Here is a 21171-nt window from a genome sequence, read left to right on the forward strand (position 1 = left end):
ACGTTACTTATATATAAAGAGTCATTATGTTAAGCTAAAATACATTTCATAATTTATCTATTTATATTTTATTTTAGGACGGATGATATAAATAAATGATATTATCTTTTACTCTGCCTATTAATTTAATAAATTAATAATTCTTAATAAAAAAGAATATCTCAAAATGTGAACCCAACTCGCTCATTTTTTAATTTATGATTTCTCCTCTTTAAGTTTTTTTCCTTTCTCTCTCGCTGGTTTTCACTATTTTGTCCAATGTTATTTTAATCTTAATATTAATTGCATTTCGTTGTACTATTTATATATATTATCCTACTAGTTGCTAATTTTATATTACTATTGATTATACCCTAATCTACTTTTTAATTATTTTTTTTTGGCAAAATTGCGTTTCATTCTAGGATATTTTTTAAAAAAGAAAAAGAAAAGTGGCTTTAAAATTCTAGTTTTTAGAAGTTTTTAATTCGATATAAAAACTTTAATACTGTCTAAATATCTTTATTGTTTTTCCATCCACCGAAAATAATTCTAGTATTTTTCCATATACAAATAGCCAATTTCACTAATTAATAAATATAAATTTAACATAATTAACTCTAATAATTAATGTCACTTTCTTCCCGTCTTTATTTTCCCTTTTCTATATATTTCCATTTAATGTCCCTCACTTTATATATTATATATAAATATATATAATAAAAAAAAACTTGGAAGACAAAATGGAAAACCATGAGCGATAACGACGAAGCTCCTTGTCTGCTTCGGCCACGGCTGCTCGGTCGCTCGTCGTGTAGCTTTCTGATCCATTCGAACATGATTCCCGTTCCACTACCCTCCCTCCCTCAATTCCTCCGCTGATTTTCATCAAACTCGATCTTTCTTCTTCTTTTTTGGTTTTGGGTTTGGTTGTGGCCTTGTGGGCGTGTGAAGGAAAGGAGCAAGCGAGTCAAGATTCCACGGCCCCGCCTTTTTGTCTACGGAGCGTGTTTGATTTGTCGTCGCATAGTAAACCAATAAAAAAATGTTTTTTTTTTAATATGTGCAAGCAAGGAGAGACTAGGGATGATATCACGAGGTTGGTTGTTGATACGTCCGCTATATGAGTCCATTGGCAAGGAGAAGTTCGGTGGCTGTGGTCATTCCTAAGAATTAGGGCTTTTTTTTCTCTCTGATCCCTCTCGTGTCGTACTACTCTCCTAGCCGTGGTCGCTAGGAATTAGTGTTGGAGAATACAAGGCGAATGGGGTCTAAGGCCAAGCTTTCGAAGAGAGCCCTCGAGACGGATACGCCTGTCATGGTCCAGGTAATTTCGCTCTGCCTTTCTCTGTTAAAATAAGGCTTATGGTTTTTAGATGGGTTTCATCGTGTAACGGCGTAAAATACCGAATAGAATTTCGATCCCTATCCTATTCTTCTCGAGTTTGCTGCAAAAAGAAACTTTTTCTTGTTGTATCCTTTTCAGTTGGGAAAAGCGATCTTTGTTTTTTATGTTGATATTTGCATATGCGGGAAACGTGCTCCCGTGTTTGTGGTTCTTCTTGCGAGATGTATTTTATATTTTGAGTTGCTTAATTGGAACCTTTTTTTTTGCCCCGTCAGATTCAGAAATTGATGCGTGGAGCTAAGGATGCGATCTCACTAGCTCAGGTTTGAACTCCTTGAATCCCCATCACTGATCACTTGTGCCGCTGATTGATTATGTGTTTTCCCTGATGCATTCTTTTGTATGTATAATGCGAATTTAGAATGCTGTTTATTTCTTTATATTGTATACTTACTTTCTGGGATTGATGCTTGTGGTCCATTATCTTCTAAAACTCATGTTTATGATCTCAAACATCATATTAAACAAGTATTTCTTTCACTTAGACAAACTATGTTAAATGCTATTGACTTTCCTTCAATTATTTCTTCTAAATTGTTAGTTTTAGACTTATTGTTTGGAATTATGTGAGTCAATGAATTCTTGATTCAGATGTGAGACTTTTGATGTAATAAACATTTTCCCTAATATTTGTCATATTAATTAATTGTACTCATCAATCATCTCCATGTAGGGTGTAGTCTATTGGCAACCACCTGAACAGGCTCTAGAAAAAGTCCAAGGACTTGTTTGGGAACCTTCAATTAGTAAATATGGTGCTGATGAAGGTCTTCCAGAACTAAGGCAGGCTTTGATTGAGAAGGTATTTCCTAATAAACTAAAATATTGGATTTTGCATTTGTCACAGCTTGAAATTGTTCATTTAATTAAGCTCATGCTGTAGCTTTTATAGTAGAACTTGTTTTTCTAAAAAATTTCTTCTGCTGGAATTGCTAAGTTTTTCTCCTAAACATATCTTAATGGTCATGACAGAGGCTCTAAATAGTTGTAGATGTGTTGAAGTTTTTAATGGCTGTGACTATTGGATCAGTATTCTTGAATGATCATTTCTAAGCTTGCAGTATGCCAATTTTCTTGTACCCATTCTAATTTTAAATTGTAATAAAAGGTGATTATGCTTGTCCCAGGCGTCTGTCGGGAATTGATCCCTGCCTTATTATAGCAAATCTGCTATCCCTCTAGCTAACTAGCACCCCGTGGGGACACCCATTCTAATTTTAAAGCCATTGATGATGTTGGTAGCTGGAAAGTTATTTGGGAATGCTTATTGATATGATTATTTGTCCTCTATTTCTTATATAAATTCAATTTTGGTACTAGTGTTATCGGAATATTTAAGGAATTTTTAGCTTTTCTAATCAATTTACGTGGTTCCATTAAAAACTTTCTACCTTCATAAAAATTAAAAAGAAAATTCACTTCTGCATTTTTGTATCTGCTATATAATTCATTCAGCTAATACTATGCCTTGACTGCAGTTACAAAGGGAGAATAATCTGAATAAGGTTGCAGTTATGATCACAGCTGGTGCAAATCAGGTGATCAACTTTCCATATATTCATTCAGCTAATACTATGCCTTTTCTCGTATTTTTTGAGAAAATATCCAAAGTGAAGTTGTCAATCAATCAATGCTGCTTTTTTATACCAAGGAACTATTTCCATCTAGTCATCTACAATGATCATCTTTATGATCTTCATCCAAATTTCTTCATTTAAATTCATGTTCAAAGATTATTTCATCCCAACTGGACTCTGGAGGAATAGGTATTCTACTAGACTTCATTTACTTTATTAAGACACACGTGCTTGTTGAAACAGACTACATTTAATTATATATTCATATCCTAATAAAATAATAGATATGAGAAATCTTTTGACGAGGAGGTATTCTTGCTTTTTAAAACTAATTCTCATCCTCAAAAGCTCTACAAGAAGTTGATAAATTTGTATGACAACTAAATGAACTCTGATAATGACTAATTAGGCTTAATTCTTTGAGCCACTTTCTATAGTTTGTACTAGGCTTTATTACTTTGTTGTTTAATCAACTACCTTAGAGTGTATAAAAGAAGGTAAAGTTGAGTTGATTTTTTCTGATTGAAATTTTCTTACATGCTCAGCTATGTAAATCTTTGTGTCCCATTCCTTAATAAAGATTTGCTTTGGTTGTTGTATATGCTTTACAGGCCTTTGTAAATGTGGTACTTACCCTGTGTGATCCAGGGGATTCAGTTGTCATGTTTGCACCATATTACTTCAATTCTTACATGTCATTCCAGATGACTGGCATCACGGACATATTGGTTGGGCCTACTGACTCTAAAACACTTCAACCAGATATAGGCAAGTCTCTTGTTGCCTAGTTTGGCCGAGTTAATCACTGAAGCTACTTTTTGCTGCATCACTTATTTTATATTCTGGAGTTAACCATATCGAAGATCAAAAATCATTTGTTAACCTATCAAATAATATTATGCTTTTCCCCCTTAATTGGTGCAGAATGGTTAGAGAGGACTCTGTCACAAGATCCCGTCCCAAAACTAGTTACTGTTGTAAATCCAGGAAACCCTTCAGGGGCCTACATCCCAAAGCCTCTTCTCTTGGTAAATGACTTGCATATTGATATAATTTTGTTTCTGGAAGTGTGCTGCCATTTCTTTTGACTTGTATAATTTCTTTTTCTTTTTCCAGAAAATGTCAGATCTTTGTAAAAGAGCTGGTGCATGGTTTGTTGTAGATAATACATATGAGTAAGTAATATCCTTTTGTCACTTCACACGCATAATTTCATTCTGATGCAATACATACACTTATTTACTAATAAATTCTACATGTTTTGAAGTATTCAACTCATTTTGGTATGTCTTTATACAGATCCATAGCAGCATATACCAACAAAAACATGAACAATCAATAAAAGATTGACATAAGAAGCAACTTTTGATTAATGATGATCGTTTTATGCTTGTATGTCATAGATGATATTGATGTCAATCTTCATGTTATTACACACGAGACTTGTTCCAACAGGTTACTTGTGTTGGAGTAAGAAAGCTTTTAATTGAACTGACTAGGATTTGTTGCACAAGACTTTACAGTAATTTCATCTAGTAAAGGATATAGACTGTTTACAACTGACATCTTATTTTTAGACGATGTAACACACCTCTACCCAAGGAACTGAAGAATTTAGGTTGCAACATTCTTCTGCATGTTTGGTTCAATCTGCATTCATTCCTCACTTAACATTCATCCACTGACTTTCTTTGTTTGTTCTCAAATATAACGGTGCAGATATTTCATGTATGATGGGTTGAAGCATTCTTGCATAGAAGATGACCACATAGTCAATATCTTCTCATTTTCTAAAGCGTATGGAATGATGGGATGGCGCGTCGGATATGTAAGTGAACAAATTTTGTTCTCCATAGTCTTCACAAAGTTGTATTTTGTTCTTGAATACTACTAGTATCTCACAGATTGCCTATCCGGAAGCTGTTGATGGTTTTGCGGCTCAACTTCTCAAAATCCAAGACAACATACCCATCTGTGCCAGCATCATAAGCCAGCGTTTGGCCCTCCACTCCCTGGAAGTTGGACCAGAATGGGTCCAAGAAAGGGTGCAGAACCTCATAAAGAACAGAGAGATGCTGGTGCAGGCTTTGGCTCCACTCGGGGAAGAAAATGTCAAGGGTGGCGAGGGTGCCATCTATCTCTGGGCAAAGCTTCCCGAGGAGTTCCCTGACGACTACGAGGTTGTCCGATGGCTGGTGAAGAAGCACCATGTGGTCGTAATTCCTGGTAGCGCCAGTGGTGGTCCGGGTTATCTTCGAGTTTCATTCGGTGGATTGAAGGAGGCCGACTGTGAGGTTGCTGCCTACAGGCTGAAAAAGGGTTTAGAAGAGCTGATGAAGGATGGCATGGTTGAGTAACTGTGATCTGCTCAAATGCACTTGCGGGGCTTCGAAGTGCAAGTGATCATATGTTTCATTTGCCTTCTTGACTGGCACAAATAACACCTCGTCGAATGCAAATGCTTCTTGCATCCATAGTTTTTTCTTCCATCATATTGATTTTATTTTTGAATTTCTATTAATCATATCCGAAAACGGAGAAGTTGGTAAAATGTTTACGATTAATTTGATGGTGACTCCTCGCTGTCTTGCAAAATTAGGGGCGTTGGTGTCAGGTTAGGAAGGAGTTTTCAAACCCTCCGACGTTGAAGTCAGTCCTCAGCTCAGTGGAGAAGAACAATATGAATAGTAATTAAAGCGTGTAGAATAACAAGATATCGCATACCTCCGTCTGTGGATGAAAACTCTCTTTTATAGTGTTATTGTAGTGTCTATTCACGTATCTCAAAGTATATGCATATTTTCCAAAGCGTCCTAAGAAAAAATAAGTCCAAAAGTATCCCTGAGACATGTTCTGTGACAAAAACTTTCAAAACGGTACAATTTGATATGATCGGAGGCTGTTAGGCAGGGACATCATAGCTCAGTCGTACTGAATAGAGTTATTTTCCTTCACTCTATTTTTCTGTTGTCAGAGGGTTGTCTTTTGTCCGATCGGATATACCGTCCGGTCGACTGGGACAGTGGCCCGAGAGATTTACTATTTGGCTTTTAATTGAGTCGTAAGTTTTCAGAGGATGGCTGTCCAGACGGTCACATTTGGCCGGCATTGGAGACCCGTTCGACCAACTTCATCTGATCTATGGACTTTATTTTTTGACTATTTTAACTTTAATTTCCACATGAGTCGTTCTTTTCCATCTTGACTTGTCTTTAATGGACCCCTCTTAATTACAGTATCATCTATTATGAAAGGCACCGGAACTTTAGTGGCCTTGGGCGATGTACTTTTGCTGAAACATTTGAAACGTAACCATTCAATTGATGAGCAGCTCTATAAATTCATTCTCACCTCCATGCCTGATCTTGAGGAGGACATGAAAAAACATCCTGGATTTGTCGCCCGAACTCAGTCCATTTTGTTTGTAGATTTGAGGTTGCTAAATTTTTGGGCAGCACCAATGCCAAAAAAAGGGCTGAGATGATTGGGGCAGATATGATTCCACTGGTAAGGAAGATAAGACATTGGGGCTGCACTGTCACGGCGGACTGAGGTCTGTGTTACGTCTTAATTAACCAAGCAGATAGTATTTGAGATGTTTAAGTGGAAAAAGGTTTGGCCAAAAATATGTTTGCTGCCAAATAAGAGCAAGAAATTCAGAAAGTGTGTCAAAATAATTTGGAGATGGAATAAAAATTTGTTTCCAGTTTCGTTACATTTTCTTTCTGGCAGAAATGTGGCAAAATTTCTAAAGAAAGATTCCATATCTTATGCTGTTTAAGTTTATGATTTTTTGGAAGATCCTTTTCAACCACTGCAGACCAAGATCTCTTCTGCCAAAAACAAAAACACGAGTCGAGCTGAATGCTTGTTTAATTTTACAACTTGGCATATGTTTGAAAGTCATGTACTCATGAATTCAGTGCAATTTCATGAGTTAACTTTAATAACTAATAGGCTACGAGAAAAGCAAATGAACCAAACTAAGTTTTGTTTCCTAAACATAGGTCATCTACCTATTGCTAATTCAGACAACATTGATCATCTTGTATGATCTTACTTCCCTCATGCCTTAAGATGCAATTCACAGAATCCTTGCATCTTAGTTGCCTATATTGTTGCCTCTTGGAGTCTCTCTGCATACCGATTCTTCAAGCTAGTTTACAGTGTCAACTAGTATCAATTTTGTTACTTGCATGGTATTAGACCTCATTAAATACTAAACTCTTAAGGTTGAACAAAATTCAAGTCTACTATTCGAATCATCTGACTCTTATCCAAAGTCTAAGTAGGAAGTCAGCTAAATAATAACCATTTAGAGGCTAATGAACTGGTTTATCTCCTAAGTTGTCCAACACCTGTTCGGCTTCTGCATCAAAAGTTTAATGTTAATAGGAAATTTACAAGCAAATGTATTTTGTTGATCCTAATTTTGCTATGGTTGACAACTCTAGTTGGGTATTCAATAATTCAACCAATGGGTACATACCAAAATGTAATACAGAGAACAGAGAACATTTATAATAGATGTCCAGCACTTGATGGTAGCTTCAGCAAAAACAATTGTTCCAATAATGAAGGATGAAGTTATAGATGAACAAAAAATTAACATAAACACTTGACAGGAAAACTAATTGGTTGAACCTGTAAATCAAATTCTACCATAAAATTTCTAATGAACAAATACCGTTTAGGAAAATTAAGCACTATAGCATAAGTTTGCCTACAGAATGAGAAGAGAAATCTAATACATAGCAATCATATAGCTGAATCCTTGCTGGAGAGCCCCGACCCTTTGCTTTCATCTTCAGAATCAACCTTACCTACCACACTTGTTTGCTTAGAAATTGTAGATCCATGTTGATTTGGTCCTTTACCAGTAACTGATTGTTGATAAAGAACTCCCCCAACGAGTGTTGAAAGCAAGCCAACTAAACCGAGTGGGCTTGCATGCTTATCCCATATCAATACATTGATTGCAACAGTAAGAAACTTATTGACAACACCCGTAACTGTAAATGCAGTGGCAGATATTGCTTTCCTTGCGGCAAACCCGAAGAAACTGATCAACAATCCAAAGACACAAGACAAAGCTACTGCAAAGAAAGCAACAAAATCAAACCAATTCTCTGAGCGTGATCCATAAGCGGTGAAAACATCTGCGTATTCTCCAGTAACAATCCAAAAGACTGGTGCCATCATTAAGGACAGAAGATTGTTGTAGAAGACAAAACCCCAAGTATTCAGTCCTAGGTAGGTGACCATGTGCTTGATGTAAACCATCTCAGTCGTGATAGTTATCAAATAAGCAACGGCCCAAGAGTATGCAGTGAGAGTGAATGCTGAATCAGTCAGGACGTAGCCAACTGCACCCCCAAGAATAACTACAAGCGAGAAAAATGTGAACTTGGAAGGGCACGGTTGCTTTCTGAAGATGGTATCAGCAATGGCAACAAGAAGGGGAGTCAGGGACCGGAACACAATGAAAGTATCCACATTCGCATGCCTTAGGAGATTAGTATTGGTGAAAATGGCAAGGTAGAAGACAATTGCCGCAGGCAAAAACTTCTTGGCTGTCACAAAGTTAAAAGAATCATGGTAAAGAAAACCCAGCTTTCCCAGAACCCAAACACCAAGAGCCGAGGTCAAATACTGCAATGCCGTCAGCAGGCCAGGATAGTTGAACATGGTAATGGCGAACTTATTGATGACAGCGAGCAAACTAGAACAGAGGGCATAGCCGACGACCAGGCTACTGGTTGCGTAATATTGTTTCGAAGAGTCAAGTTTGATTAGGTCCATGACTGTGTCCGCTGCTGTAAGATCCAGAAACAATCTCGTTTCAATTTCAATTGTTCTACCTAATCGAACACCCTCAAGAATCCAGAGTGGAATCTATGTCATTTTAGGCGCAGGTTAGGTCCAAAGAAAAGATCAGAAACAGTAAACAAGGGTTTTAGCATCTTAGACTTCGAGGTAGAGAAGAAATCTGTAAACGCAACAATTTTTCGTACCTCCCTTTCGCAAGAAGAAGAAATCGACGATTCCAGGGCGTTTGAATATCTACGTCTTCGCGGCGGCAACGAAATTTGGGGAGGAAACGCTGGTCAGCAAGAAAAAAAGCAGATCAGAAAGACACGACGAAAGATCATGCCTGGGATGAAAGCGATTTGATTTGGTAACGCGGAATCACAGACCTATTAGTAAAGGAGTTGCAAATAAAGAAGATGGAAATTATTTCCAAACCTGCAACTCCAAGCCTTAAACGATCCGCTGGAACAGAAGAAGTTATAGGAACAATTGTTTTTAGAAATTTTGCATTTTAGTCCCTTGGATATGGAGAAAATGTTTCCAACTCCAAGGATCCCTAACTGAAATACAAAGTATGTTAAAAACAGATTTTTACACTCCATATGCTCTCTTTCTTTTTTTTATCAATTTGTATTTTATAAAATTAAAATATTGGGAAAAATGAAATTCTTTCTTCCTTGCCATTCTTTCCATATAACATATCTATTTTTATTTTCTTTTTTATTCTTTCAAGTAAGAGTAAAATTTATGTAGTACAAAGGAAAATAAGAAAAGCCCAAAAAAAATAAAAAATATGAGTATTTACAATTAGTTTGAATGGACAAAAAGAAACCTATTAATAGTTTTAGTTACTTGCACAGAAAAAAAACAAGAAAATGAGTTAATACTAAATAAATCAGCTAAAATTGCTTTCTCTTCTAGACCATGTACTTTTAGACCTTGTACTTCAAGTCCTCTCTTTTTTGGACCTTTTACTTCTATTATAAAGTCTGTCAGAACCTGTGCTTTAATTGTCGAGCGGAGTTGATACTGTATATCATATTCACTGAGTCCAGTTGTCCATTTAATTAACCGTTCGGATATTTTTTAATTAAGAAGTACTCGACCGAGAGTGCTATTAGTTAATACAATGATTGCAAGTGATAAGAAATAAGGACTCAAGCTTCTGGCTGCCAACACCAATGCATAAGCTAATTTTTTGAGTGTAGTATATTTGCATTCGACTTCTTTTAATAAATGGCTCAATAAGTACATTGGTTGTTGTTCTTTCCCCTTCTGCCTTACCAACACTGAGCCCACAGTATGCTCATTTGCCGAAAGATAAACCCATAAGGTTTCTCCTACTATAGGCTTAGCTAATACAGGTAGGGTTAACAAATAATCTTTCAACTCCTAGAATGTCTTGTCACATTCTTCATCCCACTGGAACTTAATAGTCTTTCGGAGTATTTTGAAGAACTGAAAGTTTCGATCGGCCGATCAAGAGATGAAGCGAGATAGAGCAGTAATCCGACTAGTCAACCTCTGGGCTTCCTTCATATTATGTGAAGGGTCCATGTCCTGGAGCGCCTGGACTTTGTTGGGGTTAGCTTCTATTCCCTGCTCTGTCACCATGTAGCCGAGGAACTTATCATTTTTAGCTCCAAATAAACACTTGCAAGGGTTGAGCTTGAGTCCATATTGTCGAAGAATTCTACATGTTTCCTCCACATCCTTGTATAGATCGACAGCCTGAAGGGATTTAATTAATATATCGTCTACATATACTTCCATGTTTCTCCAAATCTGTTTCCGAAATACCTTGTTCATGAGCCTTTGGTATGTTGCTCCTGCATTCTTTATTCCAAAAAACATAACATTATAATAATAAGTGTCCTCAGCTGTTATAAAACTGATGTTTTCTTGATCATCCTTGGCAAGAGGGACCTAATGATAGCCTTGATAGACATCCAACATACAAATAAATTCACAACCAGCTGTAGAATCCACCACCTGATTAATGCAAGGTAATAGATAATGATCTTTCGGGCATGCTTTGTTGAGATCCCGAAAGTCAATGCATACTTTCCACTTATTTCCTGGTTTAGAGACCAGGACAACATTCACCAACCAGATAGGGAATTGCACCTCCCGAATATAACCTGCCTCCATCAGTTTGTCCACCTCCTCCTTGATGATTTGGTTCTGGTCAACTCCAAAATCTCTTTTCTTTTGCTTGATCGGTCGAGCATCCGGATATACATGTAATGAGTGTTCCATCACGAGAGGGGAGACGCTTGTGACCTCCTTGGGAGTCCATCCAAACACATCATTATTTCGCATCAATCATTGTATCAGCTCAGTCTTAAGTGGGGGATCTAGATCGGCAGCTATATAAGTGACAGCCTCTGGTCGCCTGACCTGTATTTGTACTTCTTCTTTCTCTTCATATATTAGGACGCGCGGTTTCTCCTGAATGGCATTGACTTTCATTTTTTGAACTTTACAGGCAGTATTGACTTCTGTCTTAATGATCTCCACATAACATTTGCGCGCCATCAGCTGATCTCCATGAACTTCCCCCACCTGATCATCAACAGGAAATTTAACCTTCTGGTAGAAAGTAGAAACGACAACATGAAATTCATTCAAGGTCGGCCGACCCAATATGACATTATAAGCAAAAGGTGTGTCCACCACCATAAAATAAGATCTTCTGGTTCTCATCAAGGGCTTTCCCCCTAAAGATATGGCCAGTTTTATTTGGCCGAGTGGTTGTACTTCATTGCCCGTGAAACCATATAGAGGAGTCACCATGGGCTGAAGCTCACTCAGATCTATCTACAATTGGTCGAAAGTTTTTGTGAAGATAATATTAACAGAACTACCAGTATCAATACAAGTGCGAGAAATATTATAATTGACTATAACAACCTTAATTATTAAAGCATCATCATGGGGTATTTCTACCCCTCCAGGTCTCTAGGCCTGAAACTGATTTCGGGTTCGGCCGCTCTCTCCAAGCTACAACCGACTGCATGAATCTCCAGTAGTCGAGCATGCGATTTTCTCGTCCGATTTGAATCGCCATCAGTAGGTCCGCCTGTTATCATATTGATGTTACTGTAAGGAACTAGGGCGCTAAACACGCAAAAGCACAGCGGAAAACATCTAGTTCCTCCATAAGATTCATGCGAAGGAAGACGACATACTAAGTTTCTACATGAGAGTTTATACCTTTGTTGCGTGCCCTTCGTAATCCTAACAGCAATATTTCTTTAGGATGTAGATCTCAGCGTGATCAACACGTCCACGCCTCTATGGTATCCACACGAACACATTTTCCGTCCATCTCACGAACTCACGACTTGGAGAAGAAACAACCTTTGTTATGCTAGCAACTACACAAGGTCGTTTTGTGGCAAGAGAAGAAGAGCAAAAACCAAGAAGATCACCCTCACCCAAAAGGTCACTTCATCTATATATAGTGACTTCACAAAAGAGTTACTTTACCAAATAGGTTACTTTACCAAAAGGTTACTTTTACAAATGATTTTTTGTATTCATCAAATGAATACAAAAATGTTTGTCTCTTGATCTTCCTTTTGATTAATGATATATTAATCTCTATTAATATTTATTAATCTTAATGGATTAGATTTAGAATATTGGATTAACCATTAACCCAATAAGCCAATAAGCCAATGAGTCTAACCCATTACTCAATAAGTCTAATTTGAATTCATTCGAGTCTAACTTAATGTGTATAATTCGGATTAAACTTAACCCCATATCCATCTCCAAATCAACATGTTCTTTGTATGTGACCCAATAGGCTCTCGTAATGCTGACAATGTATCTAAAACCATTTTAGATACATAAGCAATGAGTGATATCTAGCAATACATCATTACTACCCAAGTGACAAGAATATCGAGATCCGACCTAACCTTTCCGTGTTTATTATCTTGTATAACTCAATCCTTCCATCCTTGATATCTAGATTGATCAATGAGGCATATAACGTATCATTCTCTTATCAATATCTGTGTTTCTTGATCTCTAAGTAGACACACTCAATCAAATAAGCTCAATATCGCATTTTGACTCATTTGAGCATGGTCATGTATTCTTGTGTCCTACTAATCAAGGGGCCCACAGATATCGCTTCTGTCATATAGAAGGGATAGATCTCATCTACATCATTCACATCCCTCCGCATAACCTATTATATACCCAGTGATCGACTTTATAGTCCACCTTGTTACAGGTGACGTTTGCCGATACAAAAGTACACAACTCCTTATGTAAAGAACCATAGTTACTTCAGATCTAACGACTATTCATACCAATAGTCACATGAGAATATTTATGACACTTATATAACAATCTATGAAACATTCTCATGGCGGGTCATTCAGTACATATTCTCTAATATATACTCATGTGTCAACATGATATCTCATATCCATGACTTGTGAGATTAAGTGATCCGTTAACCTACATGCAGTCTCAATGCATTAATATTGTCTTTATATATTAATGCTTGACTAGGAATAGTTTAGAGCAGTGTTCTATATATATCTACATATCTCACTATCAATTCAACCAATTGATATATGCTGTAGATAAGAACTTACTAACCAAGGACATTATTATACTTATTCAATCGTCACTGAACTTAAATAAATATAATAACCAACTTTGCCTTTTATTAATAATGAAATATGATACAAAAATAAGCCCTTTATAATCATCTCATAATTGGTTCTAGAGCTATTACTAACAGTTACCTCAGGCAGCATTGCTTCGGTTTTCCTCTTGTCGAACAGATGATGGCTCCTGTTGTGTTCGCTCAGGCGCTTGAACTTGTTCAGTCGACAGTTGTAACACTCCCTGTTGTGGTTCGACCGCCCGGTACTCCAACTTGAGTGGACTATTTTGCCTCGGATATGGTTGCCGATTAGGAGATCACCTACAATAACGAGCATTATTTGCTCGTTGGTTCTTCAGAGCGAAACAATTCTCTATATAATGGGTACCCGAAATATGATACGTGCACCATCTTCTTAGGATCTCTTGTGGCATCTCCACATGCTGTACTGCTTGTGACCGTAGTTCCATTTGGCGATGTGGAGGGGCCACACAAGGTCCCCTTGGTGGTTGCACAGGAGTTGAAGGGTGCTTGTTAATCGGAGCAGGGATGGCAGGAATGTTCTCCTTCTTTCTAGCCACTTGAGCTTTCTCAACGTTGATAAATTCAGTTGTGCGTTCAATTAATAAATCAAAATTGACAGGAGGATTCCGCACAAGGTCTTTGAAGAAATCATTATCATTGAGTCCTTGAGAAAAGACACTCACCAATATTTCAGTAGTGGCGGTAGGAACATCAATGACCACTTGATTAAATCTTTTAATATAAACTCTAATGGCTTCCTTCGGTCCTTGCTTAATAGAAAAAAAATACTCCAAGGAGTTTTATGATACCTTCGGTTGCTAGAGAAATGGTGCAAGAATACCTTGTGGAAATCCTTGAAGTGTCTGATAGAGTTTTCAGGTAATCGCTTGAACCACCTCTGAGCAGCATCTTCAAATATTGTAAGAAACATCCGACATTTAACACCGTCGATAAACTATACGTTCTCAAATTTTAGAAGATGATCTTCTGGATCAATGGTTCTAGAATATTCCCCGATATTTAAATTCTGATAATGCTTTGGTAACGGATCATCTACTACTCTCTGAGAGAAAGAAGTAACTATTCTCTCAAGGGAGCTATCACTAGCAACCATTTTCCTGTGCATTTTTCTCTTATTGGTGCTTCACCAGAAGACTCCTGAAGCACCACTCTCCGCCCTCCTTATTCAATAGGAGTGTAGAAAAAAGCTCGGGGACATCTAGTGGGAGAAATAGGAGCAGGAGGTAAATAAATATGATCATCTTCTCCATACCTCTATCTCTTTGATGATCGGCGGTTGAGATCACCAGATTCGGTGCTACTGGTAGTGTGCCTTTAGTATATGCTTGTTGTTGCTGTTGTAACACTTTCTGCACTCTAGCATTAATGAACAATTCTAAATCTTCTTGAGTTAAAGTGATAGTACTGAGCTTTTCAGCGTCCTCCATCACGTAGTTTCAGATTCAGGTGAAGATTCCCACAGACGACGACAGATACCAATCAAATTCTCATTGTATTGATAATTGTTCTATCTCTTATATATCACGGCTCCAAGCTAGGGTTTGATTTAATTTCATAATTATAACTTATTCATGAGGCTATGATTTCCTCATTATAACTTACTCATGAGCATATTAAACTTTAAAATCACAAAAAGATATTAAGTGCAATTATTGAAAATAAAAGCGGTTTAAAAACACATTTTCATTTATTGAATAAGAGTTGCATGTTATTTTTAATTCCTCGAATTAGCAAGTAAATTTGTCACAAGTGTGTTTAGGGGATTAAGATTTATAAAAAAAGTTTTATATTTGAATTTAGGTATAATAATAAAATTCTCCATCAACACAATTGGATTTTGTTCCTTGTGAGCCTACATGTTAAAGCACATGGCCGGATTGAATTAGTCTAATAAAATAATTTAATTAATGGTTTGATTATGAGTTGATATTGGATGTGGATTTTATATGGGTAGAAACAAGAAACTTATTAATTTACTTTATTATTACTATTGATGGACTAATAATGTAATTAGATATATGAAGTTATATATGTGTACTATAATCTCCATAGGATTATTATCAGGTTCTTTCATTCCATCGGGAAGAAAAATACAGCTCCTCACTTTAATGCCAAGAAACTTCTTTCTTTACCGATTGTATGACAATGAACATCGATCCAAGTTTAATTTATCATTTTCATCGCATTTGATTTTACTTTATTAAACGGCTATAAATTCAAACGATAAGATCATATTAAGAATTGCATCTGGGCATGAGACGGAACAATAATTAAAATATGAAATATTATCACATGAGATTTTCAGATTGAAAAAAGACAAATAGGATCGAAAAAATATTTCTTTAAGGTTAGATTTGAGCTTCCTACCCAAATCAGTAAGCGATATAAAGGAAAAATAGTGAAAGATTTTTCTATCGTTTTTTTCTGTCCCTCCCTCTTTTTCTGCCAAAATAAATTGAGGGAAAATATGAAAGCACAAAGTTGTTTTTGTCACCTTATTGCCATATGTGATTTCTTCCCTCACGGAAAACATGTGCTAAAGATACATTAAAATAAGGATACATTACAATTTAGAGGTCCTTTGAGAACAAAAAACATTGAAGGACTAATAAGGAAAATAAAGAAAGCTAGCTTGAGAAGATTGGCTAAAAAATTAAGAAACTGGAATTTATTAGATTTATCTGGCAAATTATATCCACATGACTTTGCAATAAATCGTAACATTGGAGGCTCATCTCAAACACACTTCTTTTTTTGTTAATATCAAATGGGGTACAAAATAGCTCTACCACCCAAAGCACAAGTAGGGATCTCTTGGTCCATATTTTTATGGACTAGGGGATAGTTCACTCCCAATTGTGATTGGATCGTGGCTGTGATCCCAGGAAGGGATCAGAACCAATTATGATCATATCGCAACCACGATTCAACCATAATTAAAAGTGGATCATCCCCTGATCCAAAATATATGAACCAGAAGATATGAATTTATGGTTTCACCTTGCTATTCACTAAGTGTAACTCTATTCCAAAATTTATCCTTTCCATTTGAAATTAGTTTTGATAAAGAGAGAACATTTACCACCATCGATAGGTTTAAATTTGACTCAAATAGAGTGCTTATTTAAATTTTAAAAAAAAAGTTAATAATAAGTAAGCTGAAACAGCAGATATCCAATCAAATGCTTACATAAACAGCAATAGGCTAATGACTCAAGAAAATTTGAAGTCAACCATGAAAAGTAGCATAAGTAACAACGGGCAAGGTCCTTACAATCATTTGGAGCTTCAAAAACGGCCATAATTTATTGATCCTGAATAGCAAAATGCAATCGAATATTCAATTTAACTGGAGGATGCCAACAAGAGTCAGTTGATACAAGGAAACAACAACTGTTATAACTAATTAAAATATAGAAGAAAAAGTTCATCACCTAAGGAATATCTTTGCCAGTTTAACAAAACAAGCGTAGTTCCAAGCAGTAGACAAAAAATTCATGTTTTGGTTAACCTAAGAATCACATCAATTTTTTTTCTTCCTCTTGCTCCTTCTTGGAGCATCTCCTTCACCTCCTTCAGAAACATTGTCTCCTTTAAAAACATTACCTGCTTCAGGTTGCTCTTCATTAGCTGTAGTTTCGTTATCATTATCAAAATTACTCCGTGGAATATCTTTACACATATTCTCGAATATCACTGCTGTCTTGAACATTAAATCCTTCATCTCATTCATTTCTTCCCTGAACATCATCTGATTTTTTTCCAACTTCTCTAATTTTGTTTGATGATATTTTTTTAAACTTCCATATTCCTTCAGTTTTTCTATTTTAGAAATGCATTCCAACTGCTCTTTCTTCCGTTCAATGTACTGCATATATCTAGCATTCTGTCTATCTACATAGCTTTTGATCATCTCACACACATATGACTTGAAATCTGCAATCACAATTTAAAAGTCAATTACCAATTAGATAAGTTAAACCAAAATGCAAATATAAATAAATTGAATTAAGAGAAACGCTAAAAGGATTCTTGACAAAATCAAGATCCAAAAATTTGGATTCTCTGAGAATGAAGAACTTACGAGCCACATTGTTATCACTCGCATCTTCCCATCTCTCATACCTAAAATTCGCTCTTGGAATCTTGCTTATGAATAGCCATGGAAATTGTATGGAAAGCAAGTTAAGCGAACTGAGTCATTCACTCTATCATCTATACACACTGCTTGAGCACTCTCTGTTTTCCAATTCGCACCTGTCTAGCACAACCTCACTGATGTCTACGCTCCTTACCGCTCTCATCTTCCATTTCAGGAATGACTATGAAGATAAAGTAAAATGACAGATTAAAGCGAGAAAAGTGTGATGTAGTAGAATGATTAATAGAAGAGTTCTTTCCAAAGATTGAATGAGTAATAATGACGTACTATCAAATATATGAATTTGAATATATCTCTATTTACTGGAAATGACAACAAGTACTAAAAGAAAGAACAGAGAGTGAAACTCTTTTGTCCAGCTTATCTTTTCTTTCCGAACACACACATGAATTCAGAATGCCGATAGAGAAGGGCATAATTCATATTTACAAAAAAAGTATAGAATAAATTTCATACTTAAACTCCTTAATTGCTTACCATCCTTAGTAAACTCAAATACCAGATTTACAAAGCAATAATTAGGGATAAAAACTCACATGCGGGGGGAACGACAAGGGGGACATGCTCATCATGGCTCAATCCTTCGCTCTCCATCCTTTGCACTTTAATTCACCTAAACAATAAACATGAAAGATTAATCTGATTCAAATGCTCATAAGTTCTGAATTAATTATTATTTCTAATATTTATTTATTTTTTCCAATATTTATTATCAATAATTTACCGATAATGCAAATTATTAATTTCAATACGTTGAAACCAAATTGCTATTTGATTTTAATATTTAATTAGATGTTATAAAAGGGACAATGCATTGTATTATAATAGTTAATATTAGTTTATGTGTTTAATTCTATTGTGAGTATTTTTTTTATTAATTTAAAATAATTGGATAAGTCAAATTTATTTAAATCTTAATTTATTTAATGATATTAATTATGAATTAAAATCAAATGGTAAAATACCAATGTGGCTTTTTGCTCTTTAATTATTTTTTTGTTGTATGTCAAATAAACATCTCTTGCAAGAGGATTTTATCTTTTCATAATATTTTTTTTTAATATTATTGATTAATAAGAATATTCTAGGAGTCATGGGAGGTGCATCTTTGATGTTATGAATCACTTTAATCCATCCACATTTTGATAAAACTACTGCTTGTTTTCATCACTTTGAAGCACACTTTCAATCAACCTCTTTTATTTATCATTAGTCAAGAAAGATAGAATATAACCTTTTAGTTGTATGATCAATGCCAAATATAAATTTGAATAAATGATAATAATACATTTTTGTCAATATATAATGCAGGAATTGCTAATATTAATAGAAAAATACTGTAGGAAAAAAATGCTAAAGAAAAAGGTTGAAGAAATGGATAGAGATGGTAATTGATGAAACATTTAGAGTATTTATAAGATGATAGGATTTGATTAGCTTTCAATTGCTTTTACCTTATGGATCTCTATTTCAACTAAAGTTTGGAATGCTAAGCCGTGGTCAAGGCTTGCCCTCTAACTAAAAACAACACAATTTCGGTACTATGTCAAGTTATGATTGGTGTTAGCAGTGAATTTGAGGTGGAAGGAGGAAAAAAAGAAGAGAAGATCCTATGAACCTAAATCCAAGGGTTAACATTAATTATTTCATTTTTTATCCATTTGAATAGTACAATTTTACCATTGTGTTGTGCAGGTACAAGTTGGATTCATCTGAACATGTGTTGTAGCATGCCAAAGAGTATTGGGTGTTGGCATGACATGCGAATGATCAACACAAATGACATAAAAGAGATGAATATCGAGTTTTGATAATTTATCATAATGATATAGTTTTTGCCATGTTGCTTAATTTGAGATTTCAAACCATGCTCCCATCATCATCACATAGACAAAAGCAGGGAAGAAGGAAAAAGTAAGCCTTATTCTCAGTTCACTGGTTGGAGATTTACACAAGCGTAGAGGCTATTTTTCTTTAACAAAGAATAATTGAAAAGTTTAATAATCTAAATAATAACCTTCATAGAAAAATATTTAATTAGATATTCTGATTGGATTTTACAGAAGAAAAGGAGTGATCGTCATAGTTTTTATGGCTTGAAAGCAGTGGGCTCCTTTCATGGCTGGAAGGCCTCCAACAAATAGGCATGGTGTTTTTTAAAGAGGCTCTTCCCTATCTCTTATAACATCTTTCTCTCTTGCATCCAACTCCCATTATTTTTCCCTTTGTCAATAACTACTAAACTTTTATTCTCAACCTTGCCCGGAAGAGCGATGATCGAGCACCCTCAAGAATCCAGCACGATAAGAAAACAAAAGGATGGAATCTATTTCATTTTAGGCGCAAGTTAGGTCCAAAGAAAAGATCAGAACCAGTAAACGAGGGTTTTAGCATCTTAGACTTCGAGGTAGAGAAGAAATCTGTAAACGCAACAGTTTTTCGTACCTCCCTTTCGCAAGAAGAAGAAATCGACGATTCCGGGGCGTTTGGATATCTACGTCTTCGCGGCGGCAAGGAAATGCTGGTCAGCAAGAAAAAAAAAAAGGAGATCAGAAAGACACGATGAAAGATCATGCCTGGGATGAAAGCGATTTGATTTGGTAACGCGGAATCACAAACCTATTAGTAAAGGAGTTGCAAATAAAGAAGATGGAAATTATTTCCAAACCTGCAACTCCAAGCCTTAAACGATCTGCTGGAACAGAAGAAGTTATAGGAACAATTGTTTTTAGAAATTTTGCATTTGAGTCCCTTGGATATGGAGACTATGTTTTCAACTCCATGGATCCCTAACTGAAATTAGGGATCGGTTCGTGAACTATTCGAAGCTTGATTCGATAAAAAGTTCGTTCAAATTCATTCGTTTATCTTATCGAGCCGAGTTCAAGCTCGATTTCAGCTCGAGTTTAAAAGCATTCGGCTTGTGAGCTCGCGAACATGTTTGTTTATAGGCTCGCGAACTCGGCTCGTTTAAAGGGTTCGAGAACATGTTCGTTAATAGGCTCGTAAACTCGGGTTCGAGCTCAGTTCGATTAAAGGGCTATCGAACATGTTCAATGATGTGTTGAATTTGAAAGTTTAATGTAGTAGTTTGGGATGCTCAATGATGTGTTGAGTATATAGTATTTTAGTTGTTAGGTTTGTTGAATATTTATTCAAACAAGTTTTTGAACTCGCTTAATAAGCCTACAAAACGAACTCTAAAATGAAAAAAAAAGAGCTCTAAAACAAGTCCAAACTCCCTTAACGAATTGACTCGTTAACTATGATAATCAAACTAATAACGAGCTGATCTCGAACCATTCACGAGTTTGGTAATTCCAAATTGAGTCGAGCTCGAACCTTATGATAAAAGTTCGATTTAAATTTTCTTTTTTATTCTTTCAAATAAGAGTAAAATTTATGTAGTACAAAGGCAAATAAGAAAGGCCCAAAAATTAATTAAAAAATATTAGTATTTACAATGAGTTTGAATGGACAAAAAGAAACTTGTTAATAGTTTTAGTTACTTACAAACAAAAAAAATAAAATGAGTTAATAAATAAATCTGCTAAAA

The 21171-nt window shown here is 35.7% G+C and overlaps 2 protein-coding genes across 5 annotated transcripts; one reads left to right on the top strand and one right to left on the bottom strand.

Moving 5' to 3' along the window:
- Positions 1–1043: 1043 nt before the first annotated feature.
- On the top strand, positions 1044–5453 carry LOC122004847 (aromatic aminotransferase ISS1-like). 2 transcript variants are annotated; one of them, XM_042559669.1, is made up of 9 exons: positions 1044–1306; positions 1603–1650; positions 2061–2189; positions 2866–2925; positions 3669–3732; positions 3889–3992; positions 4081–4139; positions 4684–4792; positions 4869–5453. In XM_042559669.1, the coding sequence occupies exons 1-9, from the start codon at positions 1244–1246 to the stop codon at positions 5319–5321; spliced, it is 1089 nt and encodes a 362-aa protein (XP_042415603.1). In that variant the 5' UTR covers positions 1044–1243; the 3' UTR covers positions 5322–5453. The 2 variants fall into 2 exon arrangements, with proteins under 2 accessions (XP_042415603.1, XP_042415602.1); XM_042559668.1 differs by having other exon boundaries at positions 1046–1306; positions 3576–3732.
- A 2149-nt stretch (positions 5454–7602) lies between these two features.
- LOC122004848 (GDP-fucose transporter 1-like) lies at positions 7603–20300 on the bottom strand. 3 transcript variants are annotated; one of them, XM_042559672.1, is made up of 3 exons: positions 20235–20300; positions 20061–20136; positions 7603–8780 (listed from the first exon to the last, which is right to left on the bottom strand). In XM_042559672.1, the coding sequence occupies exon 3, from the start codon at positions 8764–8766 to the stop codon at positions 7723–7725; it is 1044 nt and encodes a 347-aa protein (XP_042415606.1). In that variant the 5' UTR covers positions 8767–8780; positions 20061–20136; positions 20235–20300; the 3' UTR covers positions 7603–7722. The 3 variants fall into 3 exon arrangements, with proteins under 3 accessions (XP_042415606.1, XP_042415605.1, XP_042415604.1); XM_042559671.1 differs by lacking the exons at positions 20061–20136; positions 20235–20300 and adding exons at positions 8979–9067; positions 9162–9228; XM_042559670.1 differs by lacking the exons at positions 20061–20136; positions 20235–20300 and adding exons at positions 8979–9067; positions 9162–9228 and having other exon boundaries at positions 7603–8859.
- Positions 20301–21171: the final 871 nt, after the last annotated feature.

The sequence above is a fragment of the Zingiber officinale genome, chromosome 7B (assembly GCF_018446385.1).
Source record: "Zingiber officinale cultivar Zhangliang chromosome 7B, Zo_v1.1, whole genome shotgun sequence".
NCBI lineage: Eukaryota > Viridiplantae > Streptophyta > Magnoliopsida > Zingiberales > Zingiberaceae > Zingiber > Zingiber officinale.